The sequence below is a fragment of the Telopea speciosissima genome, chromosome 7 (genome assembly GCF_018873765.1).
Source record: "Telopea speciosissima isolate NSW1024214 ecotype Mountain lineage chromosome 7, Tspe_v1, whole genome shotgun sequence".
NCBI lineage: Eukaryota > Viridiplantae > Streptophyta > Magnoliopsida > Proteales > Proteaceae > Telopea > Telopea speciosissima.
Window position 1 is genome coordinate 11300793 of NC_057922.1, and position 23668 is coordinate 11324460.

Sequence of the window (23668 nt, forward strand, 5' to 3'; positions counted from 1 at the left end):
CCCCAAAAAAAAAAACTCATAAGAAACACACTTTATTGACCCCACTTTCCTTTTTTCTTCTTACCAACCGAAAAAAAGCTTTCCCTATTTCTTGCATTAATGTAGATTATGTATTTTAGAGGTCTATTGTGTAATTTTATTTAGGCCAAATGTTCTATGTGCTGGGTGCGCAGGTTGTATCTAGACACATGGGGGTGAGTGAAATGACCACTTTGCCCCCTGAATACCCAACCCATATGTCTGGGCGCAGGCAGTGCTGCGGTACAGAGAACATCAATCCTTTTATTTATTTTTGGGGAGAGGGTTCCCTAAAAGTCATAATGACCCCTACACCATTACGGGGCCAAGGGAGCATACGTGGATGTAGGGATGTCAAAAGTGAGACCGCATTAGGTAAACTAATCCGAATTGAACCGCATTGATTTCTTATTGGACATGTTTTGGATTAGGGTATTACGACCCCAAAATCAAATTGAATCACACAAAAAACCAAAAGAACTTGAAACCGAACTGAAACCGGCTCAAAAACTCGGACATAAACTAAAACCAAAACGATCTACCCCAATAATAAATAAATAACATTCCGAAACCCATTAAAAAAAACCAGATTTTTTCATAATTTTGTATAAATATGTATGTTAAACTGAATCCAAACCAATCCAAAACTGAAGCCAATCCCGATAACAAAACTATACAAGAAACCGTTCCAACACAAAACTGAAAATTTTTTATTGGTTTGATCTCGGATTCATCATTCCCTTACCAAATTGACTCAACCTGATCCGAAACCGGCCCGAACTGACCGACTAACACCCCTACGTGGATGCATCCACATGGGTAGGATTCCCACCTTTAATGGGGACGGAAAAGACATTTCGCACCCCTATATGTCTGGGCGCAGGGCAACGCTGCCTTTTAAGATTTTTTACCTATTCCTTTGGGTAAGAACTCAAGAAGTGCCATTGTTAAAGTAAAGTCCTTCACAGGTCACTAGGTCAGAGGCTCAGACAGTCGGACTCTGAGCGCTTCAAAATTTAGAATCCAGCTCCCCACCTTCCCCACCTTCCTTTTCACACACAGTGGGACTAACACAGTGGGACTAATTTGACACAAGCAGGCACAGAGGGTCTCTGCATGGCACTCCATGACTCCACGTGCCCTTCGTGTTTTTCTTCCTCGAGTCTACTTAATAACTAAGGAAACAAACCCATAAATTAAAAACAAATCACAGACAAAGACACAGAATAGCAGTGAAAGCTGAGCTTGATCTTCTACCTTTTCTTCACTTTCAGTTCAAAGTTCTAAATGAACATATCAGAAACGCTTATTAGCTTAAAATAAAGAAGAACAGAAGTAGAGGAAGAGAAAGAAATACAGATAAGCAGAGCGCATCCAGGTGGACGACCGAAGGAACGAGAGAGAGAGAGAGAGGAAAAGCATCGTCACTGTCATCAAAATTTCTGGATCAGACTCTTTTCGGACGCCTGTCGTTGCCATCTTGTTGTGCTGTTGAAACCTCACCGTCCCTCTTCTCGTCTCTTTCTCCTCTTCCTCGTCTCAATCGGGTACTATAATTCTGTCTATACGTCAACGCTCTCTTAGTGTACTCTGCTCTTTCATTTTTTTATTTCCCGATTCCATATTCCCATCTGGGTTCATTGGGTAATTAGTAATGGATTTCGAGGCTCTTTTATTGGTGCAGCTCGAACGCACAAAACCCAAACCCTAGCTTTCGTTCTCCATTGATTCGTATTTTCGTTTCAGTCTCTGCCACCATTTCTCCCAATGGCGGTTGATCAGAACTCAATACCCAAAAATCTCCGGCCATTGAACGTAGCTCGAACCATTGCCGAAGAGCCTCGCATTGCCGCCACTGCCGCTGTGAGGAACATGGAGGGGTTTTTCCCATCGAATCCGGTTCGTGAGGGCAGTAGCCCTAGGTCGAGACCGGCTTACTATCCTGCGGCGACCGTTTCTGATGCTGGGTTTGTCGGATTAGGGTTTGGTAATCCTCCTATGGCTTGGTTCCCTCGCCCCCCACCTGCTCCAATTGGCCCTGGTGGTGGCGGTGTTGTTCTTGCTGGGTTTCCTGAAGTTGCCAGCAATGGGAACCGGATTGGGGGCAATGCGGCCGATCAGAGGACTGATGAGGCTGGCGACGATTCGGCTTCGGCAAAAAAAGTCAAGCTTCTGTGTAGTTTTGGAGGTAAGATTCTCCCCAGACCCAGTGACGGGACCTTGAGGTATGTTGGAGGGCAGACACGGATAATTGGAATGAGGAGAGATATCAGTTTCAACGACTTGTTGCACAAGATGATGGATATATCTGCGCAGCCTGTGGTCGTCAAATACCAGCTCCCTGACGAGGATCTTGATGCCCTTGTATCGGTTTCCTGTCAAGAAGATATCGAGAACATGATGGAAGAGTACGAGAAGCTGGTGGAGAGCTCTTCTGATGGTTCAGCCAAGCTTCGGGTGTTCTTGTTCTCAGCTTCTGAACTCGACCCACCTGGGCTCCGTCAGTTTGATGATCTACAGGATACTGGGCAGAAGTATGTCGATGCTGTCAATGGAATTCCGGAAATTGTCGGCGGTGGGATCACAAGGAAGGAGAGTATAGCTAGTGCAGCATCAACGCAGAACTCAGACAGCCTTGTGAGTGGTGGTGATGGCGTCATTAGCTTAGGTCCTGGTCAAGGTGACGGTGGCGGGCCACCCTCACCCACCATGTCATCATCTCCTAGAGTTACAGCTCCTACTACTGCCGCTCCTGCTTCTGCTCATGATGCTGCCACTAGATTAGTGTATGTTGATCCCAACCCTGTAATGTATACTGATGCTCAGGCCGTGTCAATGGGTACTCTAGCGACGGGCTTGGCAGCAACTCTGCAGCAGATACCTTCTTCTCGGCCGGAGCTTGAGATAGAGAGGACATTGCCTGCAATGGTACAAACACAGTCCTCATTGGGCTTTGAATTACATCAACCTTCTGCAATGGAGTTTCCACCTGCTGCAGCTTACATGCAGGCTTATGTAGATCCCCACTCTCAAATTGGGTATGTAAATCCTCAGTTGATGGGTATTGAACCAGGATCCATGTTCTGGCGTGCTGATCATGGCCAACAGTTGTCTAATCAGTTTGTATCTGCAGTGCACATGACAATGGCTGCTCCATCTCATGTAGTCATTAGGCCAAACGGAGTTCAGGCTGTTCAGCAAGTCATGAAGCCTCAACAAGTCCGGATGGATTCATATACTGAAGAGTACGCATATGGGCAAAGATTAGTTCAGCCTCTTGGTGACCAGAACTCTAAAGCTTATCAAAACCAGCCACCACCTTCCCAGGCACCTGTGGCAGCTCAGACAAGAGGGTATTGGCATCAGGTACAGCCACTGGAGCATGTAGTCTCCTATGGAGGTTGGGTACCTCAGCAGCAGGGAATGTTCCATGACAAAATTCAGAGACTGGATGACTGTTACATGTGTCAAAAAGCTTTGCCACATGTGCATTCTGATACTTCGTTACAGTACCAAGGAGAGAGCAGTGCTAGTACCGTTTCTGATACAGATGTGGCTTTCCATAGTCTTAATACAGAGGAAAATATGAGAGCCCGACATGCAAACAGAGTAGCAGTGACTGGAGCTTTGGTGGATGGCTCAGTTGAACTCAAAGGAAGTGGGACTATACCCCGGGTGGTTGGGCAAATAGATCCTGACGTTGCTGCCCTTCAGTATGGGATGCTTGGATTCCCATCGAATCTGGAGGTGCAACATGACAATGACAGAGTTCTTTTGCAAAACCTAGACAGACATGGTCATCCAAGGATGTTTTCCTCGGGTTTGATGAGGGTGGGCAACATCCCCCAGAGCCAGCAAGAAAATGTTCTGCAAGAGCCCTTTGTGCCATTCCAATACCAGGCTAAACAGGAGGCTTTCATGAACAGACCAATCACTAATGATAATCCTCCTGTGAGAGTTGTACCTTTCCAAACTTCTGAACCCTTAGTTAATGAATCTTCTACAGAGTATTCTGGTATGGTTCCTGGCTTTGTTCAGAAAGATGTCTCTGATTCTTCCACTTCATATGACCATCTTAGAGCAACTGATGGAAGGATGGAAGCGCTCCAAATAAAATCACCTGACACTAATGGTAGTAGCGAGCAGTTTAGTTCACCTGTCAATAAACCTAAGAAGGATGAGACTCCGGAGAACAGACCACAAATTGCGGAGAAGGAAATATTTCAGGCCAATTCCTTTATCCAGCCAGGGATTTTTGCTGATGGGAATCACCTAAAGCCAATTGAAGCTGTACAATCTTCTCCTAATGAGGTTATTCAGTTGCATAATATTCAACCTGTAGAGAACAGTCAATTTGCAAAAGCTCCTGTTTTAGGGAACTCAGAACAGTATCCACATCTAAAGATGGGACATCCATACTTGCCTCCTGATGAAGTATGGCATAGTAAGGCAGCGTTTTCAGGAGTTGATTCAGCCTATGCCACTGATAGGATATCACAACCAATTGGTGAATGGAAAGATGCTGTATTACATTCAAGGGTGGTTCCTAATGATGTGGGATCGATTGCTGTTGCTGCAACTGGTAATTTGCCAACCTCTATACCTCTTCAGTCTGCGGTGATTGCAGATAACTGGGATCCTGCTCCATCAAGCTCGCTTTTCAGCAACCAAGATCCTTGGAATTTGCAACATGACTCCCATTTCCCACCTCTGAACCTTAACAAGGTTCCAACGAGCAGGGAACCCTTTGTTAAGAGGGACTTACTAGTTGAGAATCCTTCAGGTAATAATGGGGAATCAAGTGCAAAAATGCGACTGGAAGGAGTTCTCAACCAGTCATCAGGCAACCTCAACAAGGATTTAAGTTCAGGAAACATTCGGTTTTTGAAAGGTTAGATGTTTCGAAAATGGATTTTTATTCGAGTATGAATTCTCAATGGTTGTTTTGGGGCTGTTCATTACTTTGTCCTCCATCTCATAGGCACAGTAGAGGAACAGATCAAGCAAGATCTTCAGGCTGTTGCAGAAGGCGTGGCAGCTTCTGTTCTTCAGTCATCTACTCATTCTAATCCTGATTCATCCATTCAGGAGAATAACAAGGTACAAGCTGAAGCCAACCGAGGCAGAGAACTTCCTGATGGTGATGCAGAAGCAAATAATAGAGCCAAAGTTGAGGTGCTTAAGCTGCTTGGTGTTTATTGCATTTCTTTTTATTGTCTTATGATGAACTCACTAGTCCAGTGGAACTGTAATTCAGGATATTAAGCCCAAGCTATCAGATAAGACCTGTCCTGTTTTTCCGATTTCAGATGGCATTGGTCGCTTGCAGGTTGATATTTGATTCTTCGTGATTTTGTTGTTTGGATGCATGTGCTATTTGTTTTGCCTATTAATTATTTTTCCTTTTTTTGAATTGGCAGATAATCATGAATAGTGATCTTGAAGAGTTGCGGGAACTGGGTTCTGGAACTTTTGGTACTGTGTATCATGGAAAATGGAGGGGCACTGATGTTGCAATCAAACGGATCAATGATAGGTGCTTTTCTGGGAAACCATCGGAGCAGGAGCGCATGGTATGAATCTCTGTCACTGTTAAGTATCAATGAACTTGTCATTGGTCATATTTTATGCTCATATTGTCCCAATACTTTGGTTTCTGTTTCTTCAGAGAGATGACTTTTGGAATGAGGCAATCAAGCTTGCGGACTTGCACCATCCAAACGTGTTAGCTTTTTATGGTGTTGTCCTGGATGGCCCTGGGGGTTCTGTGGCTACAGTAACAGAGTACATGGTCAATGGATCACTTAGAAATGCTTTACAAAAGAATGACAAGTAATGATTTTTTTTCTTTCCCTTGTATTGGTTATATTCAATTTTATCTGTTCCATAGTTATCTGATGTGACTAGCATGCAAATTGAAGTCTTGCGGTGAAGGAAAACTGAACTTAACTGTTATCAGGATACTTGATAAGCGTAAGCGCATCTTGATTGCAATGGATGTGGCATTTGGAATGGAATACTTGCATGGAAAGAATATAGTACACTTTGACTTAAAAAGTGACAACCTACTTGTCAATCTTCGAGATCCTCACCGGCCAATATGCAAGGTAAATTGAGGGATTGAGATTCAATGGTATCTTGGTTTGCTTACTTTGGTATGGTTCACATGCTTGGGTAACATGTTCTACTGCATTTTGATCGTGTGTAGATACTTTTTTAGTGTATCATGGTTTTTGAGCATGCCTTGTTGACATGATCAGCTTTTCTTCCTCATTAATGATATAAAGACAATTTTCATGAACTAAATGCTATGGATAACTAGATAGGTGGCTAATATTCTGATAGATATTGGTATTGTAGTACTGGAACATCTTACTTGATCTACTATTTTTATGTCTTGTGATCTGCTGACGGGTCAACTGAGCAGCCCACTCCTAGAAGTTAGATCTAGGAGAATGAGTGTTGTTAATAGAAACATGCTGTAAAAGAATAGGTTGTTGTGGTGGTAAATTTTAGGTCAAGGAAGTTAATATTGCCTTAAAATGACAGGAAATTTTTTTTTTTTTTTTTTCTGTTTATGCTCTGAGTCTGGGACTCATAGTGAATGTTGTAGAATGGTCTTCTCTTATGAAGGGGTTGTAGGTTGTTGATAAATATTAATTGTATTTCTTTGATTGCTTTGCTGAACTTGCAATTATGACTTCTGTTTTCTACATGTTGCAAGAGGAGGTGTTTTGTTTAATAACTTTGTTTTGAGGTGAACAATAGTAATTCTGGAATTTAGGGTTCAGGAGTATGGAAGCGAGGTGCAAAATCAGGAGGGACAATATAAATGAGTTAAGATATTATGCACCTAGCACCACTTGGCCCTTGTGACCAGGCCTCTTAGCTCCCTCTTGGAAGGATTCTTGCAGTCGTTTTCCTCCTGGTGCACGTGATGCAATGGGTTCTCTTCAGTTATTAAGGTAGATTCTTTTATTTCATCTTGCCTTGTGAGTAATTCCTTTTGCCTTCTGTTCGACGGAGCTCTGCTCCTTGGCCTCTTATCTGTGCTTATGATGACTTCCATTTATGCCGCCTAAGTATGCTCTGCAGTTGCCGTCTTCGACGGATCCTCTGCATCAGAAATAGGTGTGTATGGTGTACGGTGGTCTTCTCCGACTAGATTGGTAACGTCCCTTGAGTAAGGTGTGGGTCTGCAGACAGAGATCGCTCTAAATCCCGGCACACTCGGGTTACCTCCGGTCTGGTCAGAAAAGGACACTATTCGCCATACACTATGCTTACTGTTCCCATCTCATGCCAGATAATAGGTCCGGTGCATCTCTGAAGGACGGAAGACATCCCTCTTACTATCATGAGTTTACAACCTCCTACTGCTCCAGTCACTCTTAAATCTTCCCATGCCTCTAAGGTAGACTACTTATATGAACTTAATTATACTCCGGCTAAACAACAAATTCACCCAACCAACTTCCCCATCATAAACCCTTATGATGTTTTCCCCCAGTCTTCTACCTCAGTCACTAGGAAGATCAGGACAATCATTTCTCCTAAAAAGACGCAAGGTCTAAAGGAGTACGTCCAGGCTCCTCCTTTTTCCCAGAACCAGATCACTGCTAGTGGAAAAGAGCAATATTTCCCTGTGGACATCAGTTCTGAGTTGATCCGGCAATGGATCCAGTTAGGTTACACCCATCTCCATCTTGGTGCCGTCAAAATAGCCGTTACCTTCCACGGTCGTAAGGGTCTCCCAGTAGCCATGCGCCTTAATCTTCTGGACACCAGATTCCGGAATTTCCCGCATGCAACCATCACGGACGCTCGCACCACTCGAACGATGGCACTGCTTTCTACACACGTTGTATCCCAACTACAACATTTCTGCAAGATCCAAACTCGCCCGATGCTTGGCAGTTTGATACGATTGACAGCGCGCTTCGTAAAGAGAGGCGATAGCAGCCACTCTTCACTACCAGGTTTGCTACAGACTCCAAAATCATGCCATGAACCTTAATACTGGTTTCTCCAGTAATGATGCAGCCTTGTTCGTTCAGATTGGAGAGGACCGAATCCCTACTATCACTTATGTCCCTCGCCAGATCGACAGAGCAGCCCTGCTCAAACTCATTCCTGAGTCATGGATCACGGCTTACGAGTCTACTCATAACATCCCAGCTGCTACTCCACCTTTGACGGCTACAAACCCTGTCTACAAGCCTCTTGAAGATGGCCGCACACTTGTCACATATCCAAAGCCTGCAGACATGTGCTCTATGATTCCTACGGCATTCCCAGCCTGGATGGACGACGTCGATGATCTCGAAGAAGATCTTCCACCTCCTCCACCTCTAAAGCCAAAGAAGAAAAAGCGCCAGCCAGATTCTCTATGGCTCCGCTACCAAGCCGGCTGTCCAAATGTCGGACCACTTGGAGAAGATCGTGGCAGATACCAATTTATAGTGGACTATGGCAATCACAAACCCTGTTCTTTGGGTTGCTGTTCTCCGCCACCAGCTCAATCTCCTCCACCGGTCACGCCCTACTGTAAACCAGAGTTACCTCCGGCTCCGCCTTCCCCTCCAACGGATCCTCCGTTGATGTTGTGGCAGACTCAGATCCAGCAGCCCATTCCTTGTTTTATGGCTTCTAGCTCAGAAGGGATCAGTAGGAATTTCCCTCCCACTGCTGACTTTGAAGATGCTGATCGTCGCCATCACAAATGGAAAGTCACTCCCCCTAATATCCTTGACAACATGGGACGATGGCGCCAATTCCACAGTTGAAGCACGACTTAACGCGGCGTGAAAAATGCTTTGGTCAGAATCGATTCGAACAAGCTTCTTTCCTACCAAGAGCATCATACTCTTGCACTCGGCGAGAATGAATCCGACATCCGTTACCTCAAAACACGGATTGAATCACTCCACCAAGAGCTCATGACTATAGCTATGACGGTGAAAGATTCCTCTTATGCCTCCTTTCTCATCTCTGGCCGAGAAAAGGAAAAGAAACTGTTGGAAGAACAACTCAGGATGGCTCAAACTCAACCATTTCCATCCAGCCCTACTCTCTTCCCTGAATCATTCACAACCCCGATTTACCATGAGTATTCAGCTCCACATAGCTTTCCCACTGCTATGTTCAAGGAGTTATAGGACCAACAGAGACATCTAGCTTCTCTCAAAGCCAGATCCCCGAAACCAAAGCGATCCCATACATCTTACCCTGTCTCTTCCCAACCTGTTTTTCAACCTACTCCTATTTCCCTGCAAAAACCCATGGTTCAACCTACTTTCCAACCTTTACCTGACCATCACACAGGACCCCCTAGTTTTGTTCCTTGGGTTCCTCCCAGATCAAAACCAGATATCCCTGATTCAGCTTGTCCTGTTATTCCTCTCCCAGAGAGTAACACCCTTAGCACTTTCCTCACTCAGTTAACCCTGACTCCACCTAAGACTATACCTGTATTGTCCATAGCCAAAGTTGCCTCTGTTACCTCCTCCTCGGACACCGACTCTTCCACTTCCCAGAGTCCTCTACCTGCCTACCAAACCCATCCCCCGGCGCCAGATGCCTCTCAGGCTCCAACTGAACCCATTATCCATAGCAGCGACAGTGAAGTTGACACTGCGCCACAGTAGCACCATCCAAGAGCCGCCCCTGCAACTCCTCATATTCCCCCTCAGGCACCTAATCCTAGTCCTTTTGCCAATCAGGACCCTAAGCAGCTTTTCACCTTTGATGGTCTCCCTTTTCATAAATGGCCTGAGCAAATTTCGGAGTTTCATGCTTGGCTTACTGCAGAAATGTTAGTTGCTGGAGCCACAGACGGTACTGTCATTACCAAGTTCTTGGCCCGTACCCATGGAACCCTCAGAGAATGGTTTATGGCCCTTGGTGGTTATCGGCAACTCCAGTGGACTCAGATTCCTATTGATGTCTTCATCGCACAATTGTACAATGAGATGATTGGACCTATTGAGAACAACAGACTCAAGGCCCGAGAAGAATACTTCCAGATGAAGTGTTGCTCCTTCCAGAAGAATGATCTTGCTAAGCACTATACACGGATGTTGGATCGATTTTACATCCTTGGAGGATTGGATGACCCAAATATGAAGCAAGTGTTCCTCAATTCTTTCCCCGAACCTTTGGGAAAAGAGGCCATAAAATCCTTGCACCATTTTGGTCTCCAAATTGATCAAGCTCCTATCGGTCGTCTCTACCAAGAGATCCTTAGCGCTCTGCAGAAGTTGTGTGACCAGCAAGTATTCTTCAAGCAATGGGAAAGGACCACGCATAGACTCACTGATGCGTGTGACACATCTCATCTTAAGATCAAGTGCAAAGACAGAGACTGTTCTTGTCCGTCCAAGAAGAAGTCCCACTTCTCCAAACTCAGTTCTCGTCCAGAAAGGATCCCCAGGAAAAATGAAAATCACAGATTTCATCGATTTAGACGTAAGCATCATCGGTCTCAGCAGCAGCCCTATAAGTTCTTCAAACGAAAGAAATTTCGGCAGAAGACCTCTACAAAATGCTATGCGTGTGGAAAAATTGGCCACTTTGCTCGTAATTGCCCTGACAAAGCTAAACAAGCCAAACTAATGCATATGCTTGCCCCCTTTTCCATCACTGATGATCCAGATGCAGATGTTGAATCCCTCTACTCTGTAGATGATGACTTCTCCCCGGACTTACTGTTTGTCCTTGAAAATTGGGAAGAAGAAGGAGAAGCCCTGGATACCTTTTCCTCACCCGACTCCGAGTCCAATGGTTTTGACCCCATCTACCCGATAGCCTCTCCTTTGTCCCCTCCTAACCCTTCTAAGTCACTAGCTTTTGCCATCACCAAGACCCCACTTCCTCAAGCTAGCCTCTCCATATCTCCTACCACATGGGACCGTCCTATCAAAGTTATTGGTTACTTTGATACAGGTTGTTCCACAACCATATTAGCTCCCCATTATCCTTCCTCCGGAATGTTGGAAACCTCACAAGCAGTTCTTCACTGCAGCCGATGGTCAAACCTTTTCGGTCAACCTCATCTCCAAACATCCTATCCGTTTCCAAATATTTCCCTCTCTTACCTTATGTCATACAGTCTTAGGATCCTCCCTTCCCGGTCGTGATGCCCTTATTGGTTTTGACATCCTTTGTCAGTTACCCCACCTCCGATGGAGTATACATGGTCTCAGCCACAAAAAGCATTTCATCCCTTGGACAACTGTTCCTAATTTGCTACTAATCACTCCTATTGCGGATGTTAAAGCATAATTGTTCCTCCATTGTGGTCTTGAGAATCATGCGAGACTTCCTTACCAAGTGTGATCATCCCCTCTGGGCGAACCGGAAGTTCTTCATCCGTCTCCCTTTCAAAAGAATGAGGATGCAAATCCTACCAAAGCCGCTCACTCGGTATGAAGCCTGAACATCTTACCGATTGACGACAAGAAGTTGCCCTTCAGAAGCACAAGGCCTTATTGAGAAGACATCTTCCCCTTGGGCTTGTGAAGCCTTCTATGTGAACAAAAGAGCTGAACAGAAGCGTGGCAAACTCAGACTTGTGATCAATTACCAGCCCCTCAATGTATTTCTGGCTGACGACAAATTCCCATTGCCTACACGGCCTTCCCTTCTCCTTCAACTTTCCAAGGCGAAGATATTCAGCAAGTTTGATCTCAAAGCAGGATTTTGGCAGCTGAATTCATCCAGATGACAGTCCAAAACCGGATTCTCGTGTTCCGGTGGACACTTCCGTGGCGTTCTCCCCTTGGTCTCAAGGTGGCTCCTTCCCTGTTCCAACAAGCTATGCTACAGGTCTATGCTCCCATTCAAGAACATGCTTTGATCTATATAGACGACATACTCCTCTTCTCCAGTACAGAAGAAGATCATGCTCTTCTACTTCAGCAGTTCTTAGACATCACCATAGCATATGGTATAATGCTCTCACCCACAAAGATGGAAGTTGCAGTCGACACCATTGACTTTCTCGGTGTTACTATATCTAAAGGACAATTCCAGCTACAGCCACATATTGGCCGCTCCCTCCTCGACTTCTCAGATGGCCCCTTCACTCGGCAAGAGTTGCAGCAGTTCCTCGGCATCATCAATTATATGACCGAGTTCTTACCACACCAGGTCCGGTTCACGCATCATCTTCACCGACTCCTCAGAAAGGATGCACCACCCTGGTCCTTTGTTCATACCCAGGCAGTCAAAGATCTGAAAGCCCTGGCCCAGTCATTACCAACTCTACAGATCCCATCGACAGGACTTCGTATTCTACAGTCTGATGCCAGTGATACCCAATGGGGTGCAGTTCTACTTGAAGAATCTCCAGGCAAGTTACGACGTGTATGCGGATACCGTAGTGGCATGTTCAAACCGGCCGAACAACACTACCACTCCACATTCAAAGAGATTCTTGCAGTCCGTCGTGGAATTGAGAAATTTCAGTTCTTCCTTATTGGCCATACATTCCAGATCGAGATGGATATGACCGCTTTCCCAAAAATGTTATAGTTCAAGCAGAAACAGCTCCCTGAATCTCAGCTACTTCGATGGGCACAGTGGTTCTCACAATGGTCTTTCACGGTTCGTCACATCAAAGGCAAAGATAATGTCCTTGCCGATTTCCTCTCTAGAACCAGGAAGAATTTACCATTATCTTCTTCCATCCCTGCCCTTTGCATGCCCCTTACCCCTGGAGCTTCCTCCTCTTCTTGACTCCACTTGACCATCCTTGACCTTTTACCGGCTCTTCCGACATCCCTCTTGATAATATTTCCCTTCGTACTCTCGGGACCAATAGCATCTCTACCTACCAATCCGCTCTTATCTCCATGGTCCATAATAATGGCCTTCAGTTTGATTGGGTAGTCTGTCACCCAGATTTCCCTTTCCTTACTCCTTTCACCATCAACCCGGCCCTCTTCGATAAAGAATGTGTCGTGTTCTTCTGGCACCTTCTTGCTGTTCACACAGTTGCTCTTACCTTCAACCGTCATACTCTCTATCACTATCTGAGTACAGTCTCCACCATCTTCTCTAATCCTATTGGCACTGTTTACTTTCGTCTCCAAAGACCTCAGTGTCTAGCCCGTTTTCTCCGTCTCTTTGCTCCCATACCTCAATGGCTTCTGTCCCTCTCTACTCTTGATGACGACTCCTTTGTCACCTATATTTTCCACCGACCAACTGATTTTATCCATCATCACCTGGCCACACCTCCCATCCTGGATCACAATCTTATTGCCTATGATCCGACCTTCTCTCTCCATGGCACCAGTACCGAAGATCTCTTTGTTCACCGTGATGATTCCAAGGCTCACAAAGAACGTTGGTACACCTTCATGACCACCATGTGCTCCTACAACCATGTTGATCCTGCAACCCTACCAGCTTGCCTTCTCCGCAGCACTCGTACAGCTTGGGACGTCAACAATGAATTACAGCACCCAGTCATTCAGCGAATCATGAGCGAACACCTGGAGTTCGAAGTGGATAATGCATTGGACATGTTCATCCCTTACACCAGTGACACCGACTTCGACACAGACTAGTGCTTGTCTTGCCCTTTCCTATTTTGTCCTGTATTTGTATTTGTCAACAGAGTTGGTTTGTAAAGTAACTATGGTTTGTATTAAAGTCTTAAAGTAACTATGGTTTGTATTAAAGTCTTAAAGTAACTATGGTTTGTATTAAAGTCTTAAAGTAACTATGGTTTGTCTTAAAGTCTTAAAGTCTTAAAGTAACCTTGGTTAGTAACCTTGGTTTAGTTTGTTTGTATTTGGATATTTGCCTATTTAAGCAGCTCGTCTGCTCTGTTTGTAAAGTAACCTTGGGTAACCTTGGTTTAGTTTGTTTGTAGTTAGATATTTGCCTATTTAAGCAGCTTGTCTGCTCTGTTTGTAATCAAGTTCCGCAATGAATATGAAAACTCTGAATATGGTATCGGTTCAATTGGTTCAATTAGGCTTTGGAAGACTTTATTTTGGCCCATGGTTGGGTTGTATGACCTTGGGCTTCTTATTTTTGGGTTTATTGATATCATTGGGCACTTTTGTAAGCCAATTTTTGGGGTTTTAAATATGTACACGGGATTAAGTATATAGATAAGATTGTGTGTGTGCCATGTGCTGTTAAGTAAGTTAGTCTAAAAAACTCCTTATTAGTAAAGTATTTTATGTTTTATTGTTAGTCAATAGTTTATGTTGTTGGGAGTCTTCTATAGCAAGTATTTGATCAATTTAATTTCGTTTTTGTTTAGATAACTTGGGAGAATTGTTTATTTAGGTTAAGCGTCCTAAAGTAAGTTTATTTGGTTAAAGTGCCTTAAGGTCAGTTTATCTGGTCTTTTTAAATAGGATTGTAATCCTACATGAATTTACGAAATTTTGAAATGGAAAATTAGTTTAATTTAGTTAATATTGAGGTTGCCTCTCTTTCTATCCTTTCTCTCTCCTCTGTCTCCTCTCTCTCCTCTCTCTCCTCCCTTCATCCTTGCAGTTCCCTTTCTTCCCTCTCCTTGTGGCTCGATTACTAGCAATGTCTTTCCTTCTAGTATCTTCCCTATCCCATTTGCCGAGTTTGTCAGCTAGCTAAGGGAGCAAAGCAGAATATAGGTCTCTACTCATCATTACTTGTTCCACATATGCTGGTTAGATATCAGTATGGATTTGCTGCCTCCTACAAGGGAACGATATGATTACATCATGGTTGTAGTAGATCGTTTCTCTAAGACGGATCACTTTCTACCATGTCGCAAGACCTTCGATGCATCTCATATTGCAAAATTATTCTTCAAGGAAGTCGTGCGACTATGTTGGCTGCAAAACACTGTTCTCTGACCGTGACGTCAAATTTATGAGTTATTTTTTGAAGACTTTGTGGTTAAAACTAACACGAAGCTGCAGTTTTCAATTGTATTCCATTCACGGACTGATGGACAAACAAAGGTAGCGAGCAAAAGTTTGGGAAATCTGTTGAGGTGCTTAGTCAGAGTATGAGAAGACATGACTGTCTATTCTTGACATCATTGAGTTTGCCTACAATAGTTCGGTGAACATGACAATCGAGCGTACTCCTTTTGAGATATTACTTGGAATTCAGCCGAAGCGACCTACTGATCTTGTTCCACTTTCACCCCACGCTCGAATCAGACTTGAAGCCAATGAGTTCTTATGCCAAATCACAGAGGTGCATGCAGACATTTGACGACGTATTGCTCTCAGCAATGATGATTACAAGGCTACAACAGATCGTCATTGGCGTTATGTGCAGTTTAAACTAGGAGACATGTTATGGTTCGTGTCAATCCACAGAGGTTCCAAATTGTGGTCAACACTACGTTCCACCCAAAGAAGATGGGTTCATACAAAGTGTTGAAACGTATTGTACCAAATGCTTATGTGCTCGAGTTACCTGCTGATATGACTATAGGCAAAGTCTTCAATGTAGCTGATTTACATCTTTATGCGGGACATCACTCAAATGAATGACAGTGATACGGAACAGATACCGATGCTGCCCCAACTCAAGCCACCCACCACTCATATCATTGAGGAGGTTTTGGATGACACTTACAAAACTACTCGTTGTGGCACCAGATATAGGTTATCCACGACGTGATAATACTTGGATTCATGCTGGTGACTTTAAGAAACTCGATCCCGACTTGTATGAGCGTTACATGTCTTTCGTTTTCAAGCCGGGGAGAGCTGAATTGGATCTGAAGAGCTACATTCGTAGGAAGAAATCCAAGAAGGGAGGCCAAACCATGGCCTAATTGCTGCTGTTTTTTTATTTTTATTGCTTCGCTTTACTCCGTTTTATTTTGAGTTCTTTTGTTTTGGTTTAATTCAATTGAACCTGGTCCAATGTTGGTCCAATTGTTGGGTCAATTTAAGTGATTTTATTTTAAGTTTAAGTTAGCAACTATTAGTAGATTGGGTCCACATACTTAAGTAGGCTAGACTAAGTGTGGTTGCTTTGTAAGTAGAGTCAGGTAGGGGCTTGTCCTATTCCAACTCAAAGTCAGTTTCTTAGTCTTATAAATAAAAACTTGCGTGATGGGTTCCTAACCAACTACTCACGATTCTGAAAACTGGAGCTGCTGCCGCAACTTGACTTTTCTTGAAGATTGCCTTGTGTTTGATTGAGGTTGAAGGGGTTGGTGTATGATCCAACTACAGCCTTGCGGTGTGAAGCCCGGGTGGATCGTTCTCGTGTTCTTGATCTCCTACTACTGCTGGTTACTTGTTCTTATTCGTATTTTCTGACCGTAACCATTAACAAGTAAGTGAGTTCTTATTTTTCTACAACTAAGAACCGTAGTTCATATATAAGGTTTTTCTGTTTTTTGCATGTGTTTTTTTCCCCCTCCAGATCAAGCAATTCAGCCGTTGGATCTGCTTGAAATTTTGTGCAAAGACTAAGAACCTTAATCTGAATACCCAACTTAAGTTGCTTCCTGATCAGACCAGCCGATTGGCGGTTACTGTGCCCCTACCCTTGTTAAATCCTGACTTCAACTCTGATTTGCTGATTTGATTAGGCTACTGATTTACTATTAATCATATCAAATCAGTGTTCTTATTGCATCTTCCAACCTTAATTTCTGAATCCTAATTACAGTAGCAAAATTACTCTTTTATCCTCAACCCTATTGCTAATAGGATTTTACCATAACTTCAATTCTAACCATCCGAATAGGCTACAAACTTTCAGCAACCCTTCCCCCTATCATCCCTCCACTCGATAGTAATCACAGGCCTTTTGAACCGTCCAATTTTCTGTTATGTTAAATCTTTCTATTTTTGAACCAATCCTTTGATTGTTGATCTTGGTTTTGGCTATTGATTTGAATACTCAAACTAGTACTACATTAGCCTATCATTGAGAACTTGTAGACAGATCTGCTTCTTAAAAGAAAATTTGCATATCCTTGAGTTGAGGATTAATTTAGTTAAATCGACCCATTTATTGTAGTTTATTACTTTTGTGTTTACAGACACCTCCAATAAGGGGTGATCAGTAGTATCAACTAAATTTGGAGGACCTCCTTTTGGATTTGGAGAAGTTAAAATTATCATCTTATAATCTAAAGGAGGCTTGGAAGTCAAAGGAAAGTGGTTTTGTTATCAAGAGAAAGGTGAGTTGTTCCTCTTCTTGGTAAATTCATGGAGACTCCCTAGAAAACCTCTTAGTTTTTAGTGTAGTGTAATTAAATCAATTGGATGGAAGGTCGTAGTGATACATCTGGGTACATTTGGATTATCTGACTGACAGTTGATGAGTTCCTGAAAAGGGTTGAGCCTGATGTAGTTCAAGAATTTCTTACGGGCTGGCCCAAGTCACCCACCTGGTTATACAACAACAACAACAAATCAGCCTTATCCCAACGAAATGGGGTCGGCTACATGGATCCTTTCAAAACAAAAGAGGGAAAACTGAGGTCATCATAAAGGGAAAGGAAAGTACGAGGAATGAAAAATAAAAATGAAGAAATGAGATAAGAAAAGTGGGAAATGGAAAATGAAACATCAAAGTAAGACGAAAGAGGATAGCCCAAGAAATCAGGGAAATCTCAGCTACATGGTATCGACAACGTGGATCCTTGCCCTCCAATAGGCTCTATCTGAGGTCATACTTGGCACAAGACCTAGACTATGCATGTCATTCTTCACAACCTCACCTATGGTCATTTTAGGCCTGCCCCTAGCTCTTTTAGCTCCTTCACTCGGAATCAAATCACTCCTCCTTACTAGGGCATCCCCAGGCCTCCATTGCACATGGCTAAACCACCTCAGACAACATTCTCGGAGCTTGTCTCTGATTGGGGCAACTCCCACAGTAGCTCTAATACGTTCGTTCGTCACTTTATCCTTCTTAGTTTTGCCGCACATCCATCTTAACTTCTTCATCTGTGCAACACACAACTTCGCTATATGACACTTGTTAACTGCCCAACATTCTGCCCCATACATCATAGCAAGTCGGACGACAGTCATGTAGAATTTTGCTTTAAGCTTTGAAGGAATGTGTCGATCACACAGTACTTGGGTCGCACCTCTCCACTTCATCCATCCCACTTTAATTCTTTGTGAAATATCATCACAAAGTTTCAGATTTAGGAGATCTAAAGCAAATATTTCCTAGCTTATTTCTTATTGCACTAAATGAGAACTTGCTAGTCCTTTAGGGAGAGGGAGAGGGAGTGAGAGAGAGAGGGGGGGGGGGAGATGTTAGCACATTCCCCCCAAAAAAGCAATGAGGAAAGGTAAGAGAAGACTGTTAAAACAGAGCGGCCCTTAATAGTGCACTGGCTGTTGTAGGGGTGACCAGAAATTGGGATCTGAGTAGAATGAAATTACTGTCAAGAAGAGTAAAAGATAGAGAAGAATGATGAGGGGAGGAATGAACATAAGAGAAAATCACACAAATGTATCAGGCCCTAGTTTTTGGGGATATTGCTTGAATATAATAGCAGTGAGCACCTAATTGTTGTTTTACTAAGGAAGAAATTGCGAAGAAGAGAAAATAAAGAAATTGCAGATGTGGAGAACAGTTTTCTTTGAAGTCATATTACAATTTTCTCTGTGATGAAGTGTCCAAAAACCATTGGTAGAGCTTGCGCTAGGAAGAACTTGGTCCCTGCAAAGTGGTTGTTTTATCTGGGTTTTATACTTAATGAAGTCACTTTCCCTCGAACAGTTAAAACCTATTGTTTTATGATTTGTGCTGACTAGTAGATGTTAGGCTGAGAAGCCACCCAATACGTGTATTTGAAATGTGAGTGGGTTGCAGTACTATGTTCTTACTGTTTGGGTTTGTTTGGCTGTGGCTGGTCTCTTCCTCTGCATTAAAGCAAATATTTGATTAATGGCCTGATTTAACTGTCTATTAGAGGTGGAATCTCATGGTATATGATGAATATGATCCCCTGTTCTGTTTGTTTGGCTGTGGCTGGTCTCTTCCTCTGCATTAAAGCAAATATTTAATTAATGGCCTGATTTCTAACTGTCTATTAGAGGTGGAATCTCATGGTCTATGATGAGTATGATCCCCTATTCTGTTTGTTCGGTATTATGGAATGAGAGGAATGGGTGGGTATTTGGAGACGAGGATTATCTGTTGACTTCATTTAGATTCTGGATATCCATTGGTGGGCTGGCATGTAGAAGTGAAGAGTTTGAAGCAATTTCTCTATGTGACTTTGGAATCAACTGCTGGAGCATCTTGGACTGGTGAAATGTATGTGCATCCGAAATGTTTTCTTTTTGTATCTTCTTGTGAATATAACTGACATACTTATATGTGCAATTGCATTTAACATTTTAATTAAATATTTTTGTTTCTGATAAAACAACGTGGGAATGGAGTGGGGGGGGGGAGAACAACAGAAGATATCTCTTAAAAAAAGTAGCGAGTCTATTTACTGTCTATGTGTTGAAGTAGTTGCCCCTCTCCAACAACCAGTGTAGGAGATAGGATTCACATGTTGGATGGAAGTATGTGGACGAAAATAGGAGGTGAATTTGATTAGGTAAAATCAGGGGAAACATGACCTTTCTTTTGTAGCATTTGTGGGGATTTCCCAAGGAGACAATAATCTGGTTCATAGTGGATAGATCTACTGGAAAGGATCTTAATGAGTAGGTTTCCAACTTGGATATATAGAGTAGACTATTTTTTGGCCTCTAAGTCCATTCATAGCATTCCTATGTCTTTTCTTTATATGCCAATTTGTTTTAAGATGTAGTGCATGGGATCAAATTTTGCGATGATCTTCAGAGAATAGAATAAGGTCGCTCCATTGCAACCTCGGAGCAACAGTAAGGTTGCTCCATTGCAACCTAGTGGTCGCAGGTTTGAGTCGGGAAACAGCCTCTTCACAAAGCGGGGTTATGGCTGCATACATTATGATCCTCCCCAGACCCTGCAGTGGTGCGAGCCTTGCTGATGCAGATAAGTCACCTAAAGGGCTTTTTTATTGAAAATAAGCTTTGGGTTGGGTTATGTAGGTGTTGGGCTATTGATTCCATGGTTGTCTTTGTAATTGGCCAATTTAATGAGCATAAAATATGGGTAGAAAATAGGAAAACGGGATTTACTTCATTAGTTTAGTTAGAGTCCTATTTTGAGCCTGTTTTCTTTATTATTTCACTTTCCTAGTCAATTTAGGATACCTTATTAGTTATGGATTGGGTTAGGCCTTTCCAATTTAGTGTCTAAGTTTATTTTTGGGTCTTCTATATAAATTTATAAGGGAGGCCAGTATTGTACACGAATTTGAATCAATAGAAAAGTTATTTATGAAATGTTGAAATCCTAAGATAGGATAGGTGAGAGGCCTAGGGTGAGATACCCATTCCATTCCCCCATCCCCTTCTATTGATTTTATCATCAAGCCCTAATTCTTCCCTAGCCGATCTCAAGAAGCTGTTGCAGATTGATGGAAAATTCTCTGCAAGCAGTTCATATCAATCTTTTTGGGTTTTCTTGTTGCTGCCTAGTCCAAGATCCATCACCACTGCAGGGTTCAAGACCCCATCATCGATTCTTGGAAGGAACTTAAAACCCTAAAGTGCTGATCGGTCTTCTTTTCTCTCTACTGATTGTGATCTTCTAGTGGGAGTTTCTTTACATATACAATATCATTCAACTGAGGCTCCTATAGCTTCAACAGGTTATTACTTTGTGGGATTATTTCTTTTTTGTTATCTTTTGAGATCTCATCATTCTTCTCCGACCAATTTTGAGATCCCATTGTTCTCTTGGGAACCCCATTGCTCTATTTCTTGTTCTTTTGAGATTTTCTATTTGATCCTGCCTGGGACTAGACCTATTCTGGTTCTAGTTCCACATTATGCACTGGGTACACCCTTCAGAGAATAGAAGTTTTCATTTTTGAGTATGTTTTCACCGCTGATCTGCTGATGTGCCTTGTTCTTCCTCAGAACTTCTCCTAGAGATAAGCCAGTTATTCTGAAAACAATTAGTAATCCAAGATTTCCTCAGCCTTTTTAAGTTTAGTGTGTGATCTCTTGATTGAAAGTGCATCTCTATTACTGGCTTGCTTCTTCACTGTTGCTTGCTTTCTACTTGGGAAGTGCAATGGAGCTTATGCAACTATTATAGCAATTACTGCCATCTAGGAGGACAAAGATAATAGCCGTAGGGAGAGCTCCATGTTGTTAATGACTTATTTAGAAATAGGACTCTACTGGTTCTCATTACCAGAATAAAGTTCATATGTTATTGTTTCCTTCTAGATCTTTGAGCAAGCTTTTGTTTCCATACAAGTGTAAAACCATGTGCATCATGTACCAAATTTCTCAATTTGGTTTGCCATGTACTATTTTAAATAAGGTTGTATCCTTAGCTTCTTTTTTAAAGCAGGTTGGTGATTTGGGCCTGTCGAAAGTAAAATGTCAGACTCTAATCTCTGGTGGAGTGCGTGGAACACTGCCATGGATGGCTCCAGAACTTCTGAATGGTAGCAGCAGTCTGGTCTCTGAGAAGGTTTTTGTCTCCTCTTTGAGTTGGCATTTATGTTTACCATGCTCTCGGCCCTGAACATTTTTGGATACCATTTGTTTCTTGATATTTGCTGTTGTGTTTCCAGGTTGATGTATTCTCTTTTGGCGTTGTCATGTGGGAACTTCTCACTGGGGAGGAACCCTATGCAGACTTGCATTATGGTGCTATCATAGGTAGATTTTTTACTGAAACCAAATAGACTTGATGTCTTCAGTCTGGTGTACCCTGAAACTCTGATTTTTGTCCTTAAATGCAAAAAACAGGTGGCATTGTTAGCAACACATTGCGGCCACCAGTACCTGAATCTTGTGATCATGTGTGGAGATCGCTGATGGAGAGGTGCTGGTCATCCGTGCCGTCAGAGAGACCGAATTTCACTGAGATTGCAATTGAGCTACGTGCTATGGCTGCAAATCTTCCTCCAAAGGGACAAGCACATCAACAGCAACCTCAAACATGATTTTGGGCTTCACACATCCATCTTGCTTATTTCCTGAACCCCGATTGGAAGAGTGTCATGTGCTCATCTCAAATCTAACAGCGAATGGTGGCATCCATATTTTGAAAATGGCCTTCAGATCTTTGTTGTGATCATGTTGGGTGTTCTGGGAAACTAAATAGTTTGTCCAAAGGAAAATTTATAGTTTTTGGTTTCCTGTTGTCTAAAAGAAGTTACGTTACCAACCTTTCTTAAGACGCAGGTTCACTGATGTGTTGGTGTAAAATAGGTTTTACCCATTTTGTTTGGGACTGTAAAGAAGAAATTTCATTACTGTTATAGTGAAGATGCTTTCATTTTTTATGTTTCATCTCCTAAATTCTACATGCTTTGTGGCCCTATTATTTCTCATTTGGTGGTTAGGTGTGCCAACAACCAAGCAGCCTGACTGTGTGTTGGCCTGGCCTGGCCTGAACATCACAGAGTTACTTCTTGTTAATGTCTAGCCACCCAATGTTTACATTGATAATCAGAAGCCCCAAGGGCGAAAAATCAGCTATAAAGGAAATATCCTCAATGCTTCTTCCTGTAAAGGGTGAGCAGATCACTTGGATAAAACAGAATTATGCTTGTTTCTGAACCATACCCAATTTTCAACTGTGGATATTTAAAACCACAAAACCTTAACCCAAGCAATCTTTTACTTGATTTGAAAGGAATCCAAGAAGATGGTGTGGGTGTATTTTAATGAATCCAAGAAGCTTCATATGATAGCTTGGAATACACTGTTAGATCTAACACTGCAGGTCAATCTATCTAATATCAAAAGGCTAGACTCGATGGACAAATCCACCTGATGGGTTTTGGTTCATCACTTGTTGAAATTTCCCTTTGATCATTTCTGTCCCATTCAAAACCTAGTATGATTGAGTTCCATGTCTGATAGAGCTTCACAGACTTGTGGATAGCTTAAAAAATAGTCAAGTTTGTGAGTTCCAGACCCCAGTAGTGAGAGGTTCATCACCACCCTTTTCTTTCGATGTATAGATACCTGGCTAGATAAGAACTATTTCACATCCCTCTTGGTAATTCGTTCCTCTGTTGGATAACAGAAATTTGCCATCGTGTGGTTAAAAAGGGTGGCTTTAAACAGGTATAAGAAGTGCATTAAACATGAGTTTTTAGTAACATGAAATTATAAAATGCCATTACATTCCATTTTAGTGGAATGAAAATCTTGTAATTTTATGAAACTTTGAGATCATTTTTATCCAATTTTCAATGCTTGTTTTAGGTTGAATTTGACTAGTGAGATGTGTGTGGGGTCCTTTGTCACATGAACATATTGATATCCTTCCAAGTCTATCACTCGGAAAAAAAAAATTGGCATAATATACATAAATCCAAGTCACCAAATTGCTGTATTATTTGAAGGTGCCATGTAGCTTAGCTGATAACAACATTGTCATGCTGTATGGTTTCTTTTTTTTTTTTTGGGTGGGGGGGGGGGGGGGGGGTAGAGGGAATGCAATTTGTGTCCTGTATTGCCAAGCTGTTCGGTAAGACCGTGCTGCCAAGACACGGTGAAGCACGCAATGACCGTCTTACCCTCACTCAGGCAAGGCACTGGGACAGAGGTAAGACGGTCATTGCGCA

General features: G+C 42.7%; 1 protein-coding gene across 1 annotated transcript; it reads left to right on the plus strand.

Annotated features, from left to right (window-relative positions):
* The first annotated feature begins 1456 nt into the window (after positions 1-1456).
* LOC122668846 lies at positions 1457-22241 on the plus strand. Its single transcript, XM_043865396.1, has 10 exons — positions 1457-1565; positions 1703-4909; positions 5000-5193; positions 5276-5347; positions 5439-5591; positions 5687-5850; positions 5978-6125; positions 21433-21555; positions 21659-21746; positions 21837-22241. The coding sequence occupies exons 2-10, from the start codon at positions 1786-1788 to the stop codon at positions 22031-22033; spliced, it is 4263 nt and encodes a 1420-aa protein (XP_043721331.1). The 5' UTR covers positions 1457-1565; positions 1703-1785; the 3' UTR covers positions 22034-22241.
* Positions 22242-23668: the final 1427 nt, after the last annotated feature.

Coding starts and splice junctions, on each gene's coding strand:
- LOC122668846 (XM_043865396.1), top strand. CDS start 1,786: ATGGCGGTTGATCAGAACTCAATACCCAAAAATCTCCGGCCATTGAAC. Junction 5,592..5,686: donor CATCGGAGCAGGAGCGCATG/GTATGAATCTCT, acceptor CTGTTTCTTCAG/AGAGATGACTTTTGGAATGA. Junction 5,851..5,977: donor GCTTTACAAAAGAATGACAA/GTAATGATTTTT, acceptor AACTGTTATCAG/GATACTTGATAAGCGTAAGC.